General features: G+C 33.6%; 1 protein-coding gene across 8 annotated transcripts in view; it reads right to left on the reverse strand.

Moving 5' to 3' along the window:
* Window positions 1-13,550, reverse strand: part of KIAA0825 (KIAA0825 ortholog) — a 404,031-nt gene that overhangs the window by 215,043 nt on the left and 175,438 nt on the right. For all 8 annotated transcript variants that reach the window (XM_059916768.1, XM_059916769.1, XM_059916770.1 and 5 more), the window contains one exon: window positions 884-1,108. In XM_059916768.1, the coding sequence (XP_059772751.1) occupies window positions 884-1,108 (225 nt within the window). The remainder of the gene's footprint in view (window positions 1-883; window positions 1,109-13,550) is intronic.

Here is a 13,550-nt window from a genome sequence, read left to right on the forward strand (position 1 = left end):
ACAGATAAGATACATTCAAAGGAATCTTGTGAAATTCTTGACAAGTATAAACATCTAGGTAGGAAGAAACCATTTAAGAAGAAAGGACTTGATTAATAAAATAAATGAATAATACAGGTAACTGATAATCTTTAAATACACTTGATAGATGCATTGCCCTGAAGAGGAACAATGCACTGAATCCAGAACCATAGATATTGGCGGAAAAATACCCTGTCAGAAAAATATGTGCAGCTACTAAATGGGGTGCTATTTTTGACCTAAAAGCTACATATGTAGGTGTATTAACAAGAGGAAAGAAAGTAATAATTGGTAGTTGTAGAGGAAAAACTTCAAAAAAAGAATAATTAAACTGAATATCAGAGCAATCTTCCTGAGAGGATGAATTTTAGATTACTCAATAGATTTAAGGGAAATTAGTCAAACTCATGTGACTAATCTGTGAATACTAACATGAACACAAAATATCACAAAAAATTTTGAACTGGTAGTTAGTCCATGTCCATCAACAGGTGAATGGATAAAGAAGAAGTGGTCCATGTACACAATGGAATATTAGCCATGGAAAACAATGAAACACTGCTCTTTGAGGCACCGCAGATGAGCCTGGAGATAATCACAAAACATGAGGTAATTCAGAAAGCAAAAGACCTATATCCTATGATATCACTTATCAACCATTTGAGTCATTTTCATTTCTAGGTTTTGTTTTTTTTTTTTATCATATGGCTCACAGTAACAAAAATTAGGAATCCTAAATATACATGGTGGAAAGAAGACTAATATAATTTACAAATTTTATAATTTTTAGAATTTTACTTGTTCTCATAACCTAGAAAATGTGCTTCTTCAGGGATATGTTCTTAAAGAAAAACAAATGTACCTTTGCTTGATTCTTTCCTTTTGGTTTCTTTTGGAATATAATTCCATTCTTTTGGAATGCTCTCATGCAGACTTTCAAGAACACTGTGCTTGTTTAGGTTTGTCTCACAGTTTCTCCAAGAGCTCAGCACAGATATTATCTGCTGCACAATGTCCTTGACGGCGTCAGTCAGTGCCAGTCTCAGGCATCGGATGACCTCTACCTCAGACTCCATGCACGTTGAGACTTTAAAATCAGACAGCATATTACAGTTAGCAGAATCTGGAAATATTCTGTGCCCTGTTCAGTTGGGAATTCAGCTTCTCAATAATCTAGTTTAAAGCTATAGGAAAAGAAAGCTGCTTTTAGCCTAGAAATCATGTAATTGATAAATGGTCCATAGACATTTGAAAAAAAAAAGTTACTGCTTGGTAATAAAGGGAATGGTAGTTAAAATAACAGTGAATAACAGCATTTGCTGGTACTTTGGGGACTCTACTGGTGGATATATAAATTGTATGACCTTCTTAGATGACAACTTGACAATAATAGTAAAAGCTTTAACACTTTACTTACCTTTTAACACATTTATTCCTTCTCTGGAATTTTATCCTAAGAAATTAATTATGATTATATAAATAATATAAAGAAAAATTGGGAAATAATCCAAATGTCCAATAACTGGGGATTTGTTTAGTTAGCTTAGGTATATCCATCTTCACGTAAAACCATTTATTGATTAGTTAAAAAAAAAAAAAGCAGGTTAACAATGAGATACCACCTCACACCAGTCAGAATGGCCATCATCAACAAATCTAGAAACAATAAATGCTGGAGAGGGTGTGGAGAAAAGGGACCCCTCCTGCACTGTTGGTGGGAATGTAAATTGATACAGCCACTATGGAGAACAGTATGGAGGTGCCTTAAAAAACTAAAAATAGAACTACCACACAACCCAGCAATCCTACTACTGGGAATATATTCTGAGAAAACCATAATTCAAAAATACACATATACCCCAATGTTCATTGCAGCACTACTTACAATAGCTAGGATATGGAAGCAACCTAAATGTCCATTGACAAATGCACAGATAAAGAAGACGTGGCGCATATGTACAATGGAATATTACTCAGCCATAAAAAGGAACAAAATTGAGTTATTTGTAATGAGGTGGATAGACCTAGAGTCTGTCATACAGAGTGAACTAAGTCAGAAAGAGAAAATCAAATACCATATGCTAACACACACATATGGAATCTAAAAAAAAGGTACCGATGAACCTAGTGTCAGGGCAGGAATAAAGATGCACACGTAGAGAATGGACTTGAGGACACAGGAGGGGGAAGGGGAAGCTGGGACGAAGTAAGAGAGTAGCACTGACATATATACACTACCAAACGTAAAATAGATAGCTAGTGGGAAGCTGTTGCATAGCACAGGGAGATCAGCTCGGTGCTTTGTGACCACCTAGAGGGGTGGGATAGGGAGGGTGGGAGGGCAGCTCAAGAGGGAGGAGATATGGCGATATATGTATATTTATAGCTGATTCACTTTGTTGTACACCAGAAACTAACACACCATTGTAATGCAATTATACTCCAATAAAGATATTAAAAAACAAAAAAAGTGGGATGAGTCTAAAGTAAAAATATTAAAATAAAAAGCTCACCCTTAAAAAAAAAGAGCAGGTTAGAAAAGAGTATGAGATACTATTTTTATTAAAAAATACATATCTACATACATTTATAAAAGAATTAAAAGATGTACTCTAAAAGGTAAATGGTGATTATCAATGACTAATGAGATTTCAGGTGATTGTCCTCTTCCTTTCCTTCTTCTTCTTTTACTTTTTCTCCCTCCCTCCCTCCTTTCTTTCTCCCTTTCTTCCTTCCCTTCTTTCCAATAATAAGTATTACCTGCAATGATTATGTATTACTTGTGTGATAAATGCAATAAAAATTTTTGTTTGTTTTTTAAAATGACTGGGAAGTCCAGGGACCATCACTTGAATCAACAGAGAAGAGCAACTATATGATTTTTTTTGCCCTCAAATTTCAAGGTGATATTTCTCAAATAACAACCCATTGTTAAAACCACCATGGCGCTGAAACTAAGAGCTGGTTCTTTGAAAAGATAAACAAAATTGACAAACCTTTAGCCCGACTCATCAAGAAAAAAAGAGAGAGGGTCCAAATCAATAAAATCAGAAATGAAAAAGAAGTTATGTCTGACACCACAGAAATACAAAAGATCGTCAGAGACTACAACTCTACGCCTATAAAATGGGCAACCTAGAAGAAATGGACAAATTACTAGATATGTACAATATCCCAAGACTGAACCAGGAAGAAATAGAAAATATGAACAGACCAATTACCAGTAATGATATTGAATCAGTAATTTTAAAAAACTCCCAGCAAACAAAAGTCCAGGAACAGATGGCTTCACAGGTGAATTCTACCAAACATCTATCCTTCTCAAACTATTCCAAAAAATTGTAGAGGAGGGAAAACTTCCAAACTCATTCTACAAGGCCTGCATCACCGTGATGCCAAAACTAGACAAAGATATCACAAAAAAAGAAAATTACAGGCCAATATCACCGATGGACATAGATGCAAAAACCCTGAACAAAATGTTAGCAAACTGAATCCAACAATACATTAAAAGGATCATATACCATATCAAGTGGGATTTATCCCAGGGATGCAAGGATTTTTCAATATCTGCAAATCAATCAATGTGATATACCACATTAATAAATCAAAGAATAAAAACCATATGATCATCTTAAAAGATGCAGAAAAAGCTTTTGATAAAATTCAACATCCATTTATGATAAAAACTCTCCAGAAAGCAGGCATAGAGGGAACATACCTCAACATAATAAAAACCGTATATGACAAACCTACAGCTAACATCATACTCAACAATGAAAAGCTGAAAGCACTTTCTCTAAGATCAGGAACAAGACAAGGATGCCCAAAGAGGTACAAACTACTATGTATAAGATAAATAAGGTACAAGGACATATTGTACAACACAGGGAATATAGCCAATATTTTATAATAACCATAAATGGAATATAACCTTTAAAAACTGTGAATCACTATGTTGTACACCTGAAACTTGTATAATATTGTACATCAACTATACCTCAATTAAAAAAAAAAACAACACCATGGTGAAGAGGATCTTGGTGATATCAAATGTTGAGAGTTTTATTTTTTAGCATGACATAATCATCAGTTAGGTAAACTTGTTGCTCTTTATGTGAACGGTGGACGGTGTAGCTGTCTGTCTTTTTAATGATGTTTCAAGACTTTAATTCATTGAAGGACATAAAGAAGCCTTCTTCCTGTATCAGTAATTAACATTCATTTGGGTTGAACTCTTTGGAGTCATGGATTAAATGCATCTCAGATATCTAAAAATTCTAGAAAGCCAGGAATTCCTCTATTTCCTTTTGTTAAAAGGGTATGTTTATTCCTTTTAAAATAAAATCAAGGAATTGAAAATGATAAAATAATAGACTTATCTCAAAGAATTATTTTAAAATTACATGAATTAATTTGTGTAAGGTAACTACCATATAGTAGGCACTATGTAAGTATTTGCTATTATTATTATTACCTAAGATAAGAGTTTTCTGGAAAAATTACAATTGTACAGTGTTGCGGTGCCCAGTGTTCTCTTGATGCAGGATTCTGAAACATCTTGAGCACTAGATACTACTATAGGGAAGATTAATCAATATCCACAGATGCCGATGGTAGAGGTAAGAAAGAAGAAATGGAGAACAGAGAACAGAGAAATGAAAGTGGCAGGGTATTCTGGTTTCTGGCTCTGCATACAATGAGCTTGGATGTTTCTACTTTATTCTAACAGCAAGTAAAAAACTGAACAGATAAAAAAAAATCAACAACTCTTCCTGGATCTGTAAAAGAGGTGAGGACACAAGGCAAACCACAGCCCCCCAGACTGGAGAGACAGACAGGCAAATACAGCAAGGCACAGCTTACTGGAGTAGAGACTCACACGCAGAAACTATCCTGGGAACCAGAACCAATGTAGGAAAATCTCAGCTGTAACTGATCAATTGCTGGAGGCTCAGTGTAGACAAGTCCGAGAGTTAAAACTCTAGGGAGACCCTCTCATGGGGGAGCTGTTACACTCTTGTGAGTTTTACCTCCAGGAACTTGACTAGGTTTCCACAGTAGATATCAGAGAAAAATCCTCTAGTGCATCCAGCAAGAGGAGGGAAAAAGAAACATTTGTAAATATGACAGCACACCCTGTTTTTCTTAAGGCCTGCCCTTAGGAGAAACTACTAAAACAGAGCCTAACCCACTAGGTATATTCTCAGAGCCTAACTGTCCTAGGACAGGAGAAATACTCAGCTCCAGCCCACTCTAACCATACTCTCAGACCTAAGGAAGGGGTAAGAAAAAAATTGAAATGCTTGTTAAGTACACCACAGAGGCATAGGCTCACTAAAAGACTGAGATCTAAACATAGAACTATAGAATGCTTCCCTTCCTTTACACCTCTCCACCACTTAGTAAAGGCCTATTTACAGCAGTTCTTTTTACTCAGAACATCATGTCCAGCTTTCAAGAAAAAAATTACAAGACAAACTAAAAGTCAAAAAATACAATTTGAAAAGGCAGAGCGAGCATCAGAAACAGACATGGCAAAGATATTAGGATTATCAGACTGGGAGTTTAAAACAGCTGTGATTAATATGTAAAGGGCTCTAATGAATAAAGTAGATAGCATGCAAGAACAAATGGGCAATGTAAGTAGAGAGATGGATACTGAGAAAGAAACAGAAAGAAACACTAGCAATCAAAAACACTGTAACAAATGAAGAATGCCTTTTCTGGGCTTATTAGTAGAAGGGGCATGGCTGAGGAAAGAATCTCTGAGCTTGAGGATGTCTCAGTAGAAACTTTTAAAACTGAAAAGCAAAGAGAACAAAGACTGAAAAAAAACAAACCCCACAACCAGAAGAGAATATCCAAGGAGTATGGGACAACTATAAGGGTGTAACATACTTGTACAGGGAATACAAGGAGAAGACAGAAAGGAACAGAAGAAATATTGAAACAATAATAACTGAGCATTTTCCCTAAATTAATGTCAAACACCGAACTACAGATCCAGTAAGTTCAGAGAACACCAAGAAGAATAAATGCTAAAAAACAAACAAAAAATGAACAACAACAACCAAAAAAATCTATACCTAGGCATATTTTCAAATTACAGAAAATCAAAGATAAAGTCCTGAAAGAAGCCAGAACATAGAAACACCTTACCTATAGAGGAAGAAAGATAAGAATTACATTTAACTTCTTAGAAACCATACAAGCAAGAAGACAGTAGAGTGAAATATTTAAAGTGTTTAGAGAAAAAAAAAAAATCAACGTAGCATTCTGCACCCTGCAAGACTATCCTTCAAAAGTGAAAGAGAAATAATGACTTACTCAAGACAAACAAAAACTGAAGAAATTTGTTGCTGGTCAATCTGACTTGTAAGAAATGTTAAAAGAAATTCTTTAGGTAGAAGGAAAACAATATAGGTCAGAAACTGAAATCTACATAAAGTAAGGAAGAACATTGAAGAGGAATAAGTGAAGGTAAAGTAAAACCTTTTATTTTTCTTATTCATAACTAATCTAACAGAAAACAGTTTGTTCAAAATAATAATACCAGCAATGTGTTTAATTATGTGTGCTTATGTATACAGCATTCTTATATATGCTTATGTATAGTGAAATGAATGACAGAAATGATACATGGATGGGAGGGAGAAATTAGGATTATTTTGTTAGTATAATGTACTCACACAATCTGTGAAATGGTATAGTGTTATTTGAAAGTGGACTTAGTTGCAAACTCTGTCTCTCTATATATACTGCAAACTCTAGGGCAACCATTAAAAAAGTTAAAAAAGAAGTATAACTGATATGCTAAAAAAAAGTGAGAAAATAGAATCATATAAAATGTTCAGTTAAAACCAACAAAGGCAGAACAAAATAGTGAAAGATAAAAACAAGAACAAAGAACAAGGGAAACAAATAGAAAACAGTAACAAATATGGTAGATATTAATCCAACTATATTAATAATCACTTTGAACAACAATGGTCTAAAAGCACCAATTAAAAGACAGAGATTGATCAGTGGGGACCAAAAACCAAGACCCAACTATATGTTGTCTATAAGAAGTCAACTTTAGATATGAAGACACATATAGATTAAAAGCAAATAGATGGAGAAAAATATACCATGCTAACACTAACCAAAATAAAGCAAGAATAGTTACATTAATTTCAGGCAAAGCAGACTTCAAAATAAGGAAAGTTATTAGAGATAAGGGAGGGCATTACATAAAGATAAAGGTGTCAGTTCTCCAAGAAGTCATACCAATCCTTAATGTGTATGCACCTGACAACAGAGTGTCAAACTATGTGAGGCAAAAACTGATAGAATTGCAAGGAAAACTAGATGAATCTGCTATCATTGTTGGAGACTTTAGCACCCTCTATCAGAAATGGACAGATCCAGGAAGTAGAAAATCACTATGGACATAACTGAACTCAATACCACCATCAATCAGTTGGGTATAATTGACATCTATGGACTACATCCAACAACAGCAGAATACACAGTCTTCTCAAGCTTGTATAGAACATTCACTAACAGACCACATTCTGGGCCATAAAACATACCTTAACAAATTTTTAAAAAATATAGAGCATACCATGTTTGCTCTCAGACCACAATGGAATTACACTAGAAATCAATAACAAAAAGGTAACTGGAAAATTCTGAAACAGGTGGATATTGAACAACATACTTTTAGATAATACATGGGTAAAAGTAGAAATCTCAAGAGAAACTGTAAAATACTTTGAACCAAATGAAGATAAAAACACAACTTAAAATTTGTCAGATGTAGCGGAAATGGTTAGAGGGAAATTTAGAGCACAGAATGCATATACTAGAAAAGAAGAAAGATCTAAAATCAAGAGTCAAAGTTTTCACCTTAGGAAACCAGAAAAAGAAGAGCAAATTAAACCCAAGCTAAGCAGAAGAAAAGAAATAATAAGAATTAGAGCAGAAAACATGAACCTGAAAACAGGAAATCAATAGAGAAAATCAAAACTAAAAGCTGGTTCTTTGAACAGATCAATACAATCAATAAGCCTCTAGTCAGGCTAACTAAGAAAAAAAGAGAGCATGTGCAAACTATTAATATCAGAAATAAAAGAAGGAACATCACTACAGATCCCATGGACACTAAAAGGATAGTAAAGGAATACTATGAACTACTCTATGCTCCCAAAATTTGATAATCTAAATGAAATGAACCAATTCCCTGAAAGACACAATCTGCCAAAATTCACACAAAAAAAGAAATATACAATCTGAATAGGCCTATATCCATAAAAGAAATTCAATCAATAATTAATAATCTTCCAAAACAGAAAGCACCAGGCCCAGATGGGTTCACTGGTGAAATTCTACCAAACATTTAAAAAAAGAAATTATACCAATTCCTTTCAATCTCTGTCAGAACATAGAAACAGAGGGACTACTTCCTAACTCATTTTGAAGCCAGCAGTACCTGAATACCAACGAGGCAAAGACATTACCAAAAAAGAAAGCTACAGATCAATATATCTCATGAACATAGACACAAAAGTTCTAAACAAAATATTAGCAAATTGAACTTAACGATGCATAAAAAGAATTATACACCATGACCAAATGGGATTTATCCAAGATATGCAAGGCCGTTTCAACATTAGAAAATCTGTAAGTACACAACTGTTAGTGAAAACAAAATCTGTAAAGGACAAAAACAAAATCTAGACACTTAACAATGTAACATTCATTAACATCTGGCATTTTTTCCATAACATAAAAAAACAAAAAGGAAAAGAAAAAAGCTGTGATCCATAATCAGGGGAAAAATCACCCAATAGAAATACACTCAAAAATGATAGAAATGATGGAATGAGCAAACAAAGGTTTAAATTAAAACAGACTTCATACATATGTGCAAGGATTTTAAAATGAGGAGAGATATACAAAATATAAAAAGGAACTAAATGGAATTGCTAGAAATTAAAAATATCTGGAATAAAAAAATTCACTGGATAGTCTTAACAGCAGTTATACACCGCAGAAGAAAAGATCCTTGAATTTGAAGGTACAATATAAAGTGTCCAAACCAAACCACAGAGAGAAAGAAGGCAAAAAAATAAAACCAAACAAGAACAAGAACAAAATCAAAGAATACAGCTTCAGTGATATGTGGGATAATACCAAGAGGTCTAATAATAAGAATCCCAGAAAAAAGTGGTGGTAGGGGGAACAAAAGATAAAATATCCCAAGAGAGAATGGCTGAAAAATTTACAGATATGATAAAAACTAAACATCATCAGATATAAAAGCTCAACAAACCCCAAGCAGAATAAATACAAAGGAAACCAAAACAAAGCACATCATAATAAAATTGCTGCAAAGTAGTGATAAAGAGAAAAATCTTAAAATGAAAAACAAAAAGAAGACACATTATATAAAAGGAAACATACACTTTAAAACCTATACTGATTTATCATCAGAAACAACGCAAGTCACAAAATAGAATAATGTCTTCAAAGTGCTGAGTGAAAAAGGAAAACGAAAGACAACAAAAAACATCTCTGAACCCAAAAGTCTATGTCTGATGAAAAATATTTCAGATATGAAGACAAAGCCCTTTTTTCATGCAAATAAAATATATAAAATAAAATAAATTGATGGCAGAAAATTTGTAGTACATGAAATGTTAAAGGAAGTATTGATACTTCAGGTAGAAAGAAAATGATATCCATCAGAAACCTAGATCTATACAAGTAAAAGAAGAGTACCAGAAATGGTAGATAGATGGACAAATATGAAAGACTTTCTTCTCATTTTTAGCTTCTTTAAACTGTAACTGACTAAAACAAAAAAAAACCCAATAGATTGTGGGGTTTATAACATATAACATATAACAGTAGAAATTACACGACAACACTAGCATAAAGAACAGGAGAGAGTAAATAGAAATATACTGTGTAAGGTTCTTAGATTAGATGTAAAAGTGGTATAATAGAAAAAAGTAAACTGTGATGAGTTAAAGATACTCATCACAAGATGTAAACCTTGGAACAACTACTAAAATAAATAGAATTATATCTAATAAGCCATTAGCAAAGATAAAATGTAATATTGAAAAATACTCAGTTAATCCAAAGAAGACCAAAATAAAGGTGGGACAAGCAGAAAGCAAATAACAATATAGTCACAATATAGTAGTTCCAAGTGTTAGAATAGAGGATCCACAATTAGACATGCATTTAATCAATTGTTCATTTGATTTCTGACAAAAACACTGAAGTAATTCAACTGGGAAAGAACAGTGATTTCTAAAAAGGATGCTGGGAAAAATTGCATGTTTGTATGAAAAAGTATGAATTAAAACACACCACACAAAAAAGCAACAACTTGAAATTAATCATAGAATTAAATACTAAAAACTAGAACTATAAAATTCCCAGAAGAAAACATAGGAGAAATCTTGGCACTCTTTAGATAAGCAAATAGTTCTTAGGACACAAAAAAGCACTACTATAAAGAAAACTGATAAGTTGGACTCATCAAAATTGCAAGCTTCTCCCTATCAAAAGACCTTGTTAAGGGAATGAAAAAGTAAGCAACAGACTGGGGAGAAACATTTTTTAATACATTATCTTGACAAATAACTTGTATCAAGAATATATAAAGGACTCTTTACAACTCAGTAAGACAAATAATCCAATTAATAAATGAAGAAAAGTTTTGAACAGATATTTTACAAAAGAATTTTTTTCAGATGACTGTTAAGAACATGAAGAGGTGTTTGATGTCATTAATCACCAAGGAATTGTAAATTAAAGTCACAGTGAGATAATAGCACATACTCCTTAGAATGAATAAAAGCAAAAAGACAATTCCAAGTGTTGGTGAGGTATAGAGCAACCCAAACTCTCTTACATTACTGGTGGGAATGTAAAAAGACAGGATTACTTTGAAAAACAGTTTAGTAGTTTCTTATAAAGTTTAACTCACCGTATGTGTTAAAGACATTTATTTCTTTTAAAAGAAAAAGGGAGTTAAGGAATAGTGTGACTGAAGTACAGTCAAAGTAACTTACGCTTTGATATTTTCATTTGCCCAACTAAAGATTGCTGACCTACTTTGAGAGTACAGGCCTGAAATGATTGCTACCAAATCTATTACTTATAGTGTATTGGCCTTTGAAATGCCCACATGAGGTCCCCAACTTAATTGTTTTCTGTATTTCCATCTTTTGTAATCTTTTTTTAAATGGATATTTCTACTCTTGTTTTCCCCCCTAGCTTATGTTCATTCTAAGGAGTTATGTGTTGGATTTCTAATTATTAAATCAAATTATGTGTTTCATTACGGAATTCCAGTGTTCATAAAGCAAATGTTTCAAAAAGTTTAGTCTAATAGAAAAAAATAAAGAGAAATAACATGGTCTGTGATCAGAAATTCTGGGGTTTTTTGTTCTGAATCTGCAATTTAATCAGTGGATAATCTTAGGCAAGTCTCTTAACATCTCTGACCCTGGTTTACTTAGCAATAAGATGAGGATACTGCCTACTTCATCCTCACCTTTATACCCTAAAATCATAAGACTGTGATATATTATGGCTAAACTATACAGAAACCGTAGACAGTGTTTCAGGAGGAAGAAAATACACCAGTTTTTAAATAATGTACTCCAGTCGATCTGGGTAATTATATTTACTGACGCATAGATCCATTAGCGGTAAAATGCAAATATTGTGGGATTATGATGTGTCTCAGCTGTATTTCCTTTAAACCTGTCATATTTTCAAGTCAAACAGAAACCACCGTAAAGGGCTTAATTTTGTTATGAATTAGTATATTTTATTATCTTAATAGCATTTTTAAGATACCTGTGATTGGTAACAGAAGAAAAGGAAAACTTTTGCAAAGACTTAAATAGGAGAGAAAACACAAAGGCACTGTCCCTCACGACCACTGCAAGGTCTTAGGTTCCAGAGAATATTTAATGTTGATGGAGAAACAACTTGTACAAAGGCCAGGGATGTTTCACCAGTTTGAAGTTCTGCCCCTTTGAGCCCCTCGACAAAATTCGGGCTCTATGAATATGTGTACTACTTGTTCCTGTTCCTGTTCAGACTTGTCTGACCATGGGGAGGCGGGTTTGCTCAATGTGTAGATGGGAGAGAAGGCTAATTAGAAGCAAGTAGCAGTTTTGCTTTCTCAGGCCACCACCTGAAACCCATTGATCTCTTCTAAGTCATTTTCAGTACAGTTTTGTGCTGAGTGACAGATGGTTCAAGAACTTAAGAACTGAAAGATAAATAATGGTTGAAGCATGTGGTTCACCAATTCTTTATAGTCTTGTGAGAGAATTCCGCTCTTACCCTGACCAGAAACAACTAAAACCAGCAGGGGGTGGAGGGGGCATTCAAAGTTGTTTTTCTTTCAGTTCAATAAAGTCTACATCAGAAATAATACAGTCTTTTAAACTTAGAAGACTGACCATTTTGGGGGTTAAAAGGAAACAGTGAGAGAATACATGAAAACTAGAAAATAAGACTTTAAAAGGAGATAATTATTACAGAGTCTTTAAGTGACAGATTCAGGGTTTTGAAATCTTACATAAAGTTATCTATTGCTACTTTGCAGGGATAATGACCAAGAGAAGATGTAACATAATGACTTAAAAATAGTTTAAAAGGTATTCAAGTCATGTCTGGAGGATAGTTAAAAAGTACAGGAAGAAGGAAACCATGATATGAGCCAGTTAGATTTTTTATATGGATTCTAGTAAATATTTTAAGGAAATGTCAGTCGGTTCCAAAACAGTGTATAAGAAAGCATATAGGTTGAAAGCCAAAGGTAAATGATTTAAATAGTTAATGGACTAACAGGATAACCCCTAAGTCCTCATCCTTCATTTTCCCAAGACATTAAGTATAGAGATTTAAAGGCAGAATATTAAGGATAAAACAATGTGAGAATGTTTACACCTGGTCCTGAAGGTGGGGTAACCCATGAACATTTCCAATTCGGATATGCAACCCGTTCTGTCTTTAATATCCACTCTAGCTGCGGGCAAAAGAACAATACGGCTGGGGAAAACACATACTGTCCCCAGAACAATGATAGGACATAATTGCCTTGTAGAGAGAGATGCACTATAATCATAATAATAAATGCCTTTTACACTTGAAGAAAATTGGCCAGCAGTTTTGTCCATCAGTTTGTTTAATAAAAGCACCCAAGAATCACAAAGTATTTTTCACATCTTACTAATTTCTTATATGCTCAATAGCAAAACATAATCTGTGGTAAATATTAAATTTTTATGAGAGAACACTACCTAATAATAAAAAAAATCTGCATTGCATAATTTTCCCCCTCAACTTTCCCCTCACCCTTGTCCCAAGTATATTAAATTTTGACAGGAAGTAATGGTTAATGATTCCCAAAAGAAGACTTTATACTGAAAAAATGTAAGGTAATCCTTTACAAATAACAGATTCAGCAAAACTGACATCAATAAAATTTTTAAAACATCTTTAAA

Source organism: Balaenoptera ricei, chromosome 3 (assembly GCF_028023285.1).
Source record: "Balaenoptera ricei isolate mBalRic1 chromosome 3, mBalRic1.hap2, whole genome shotgun sequence".
NCBI lineage: Eukaryota > Metazoa > Chordata > Mammalia > Artiodactyla > Balaenopteridae > Balaenoptera > Balaenoptera ricei.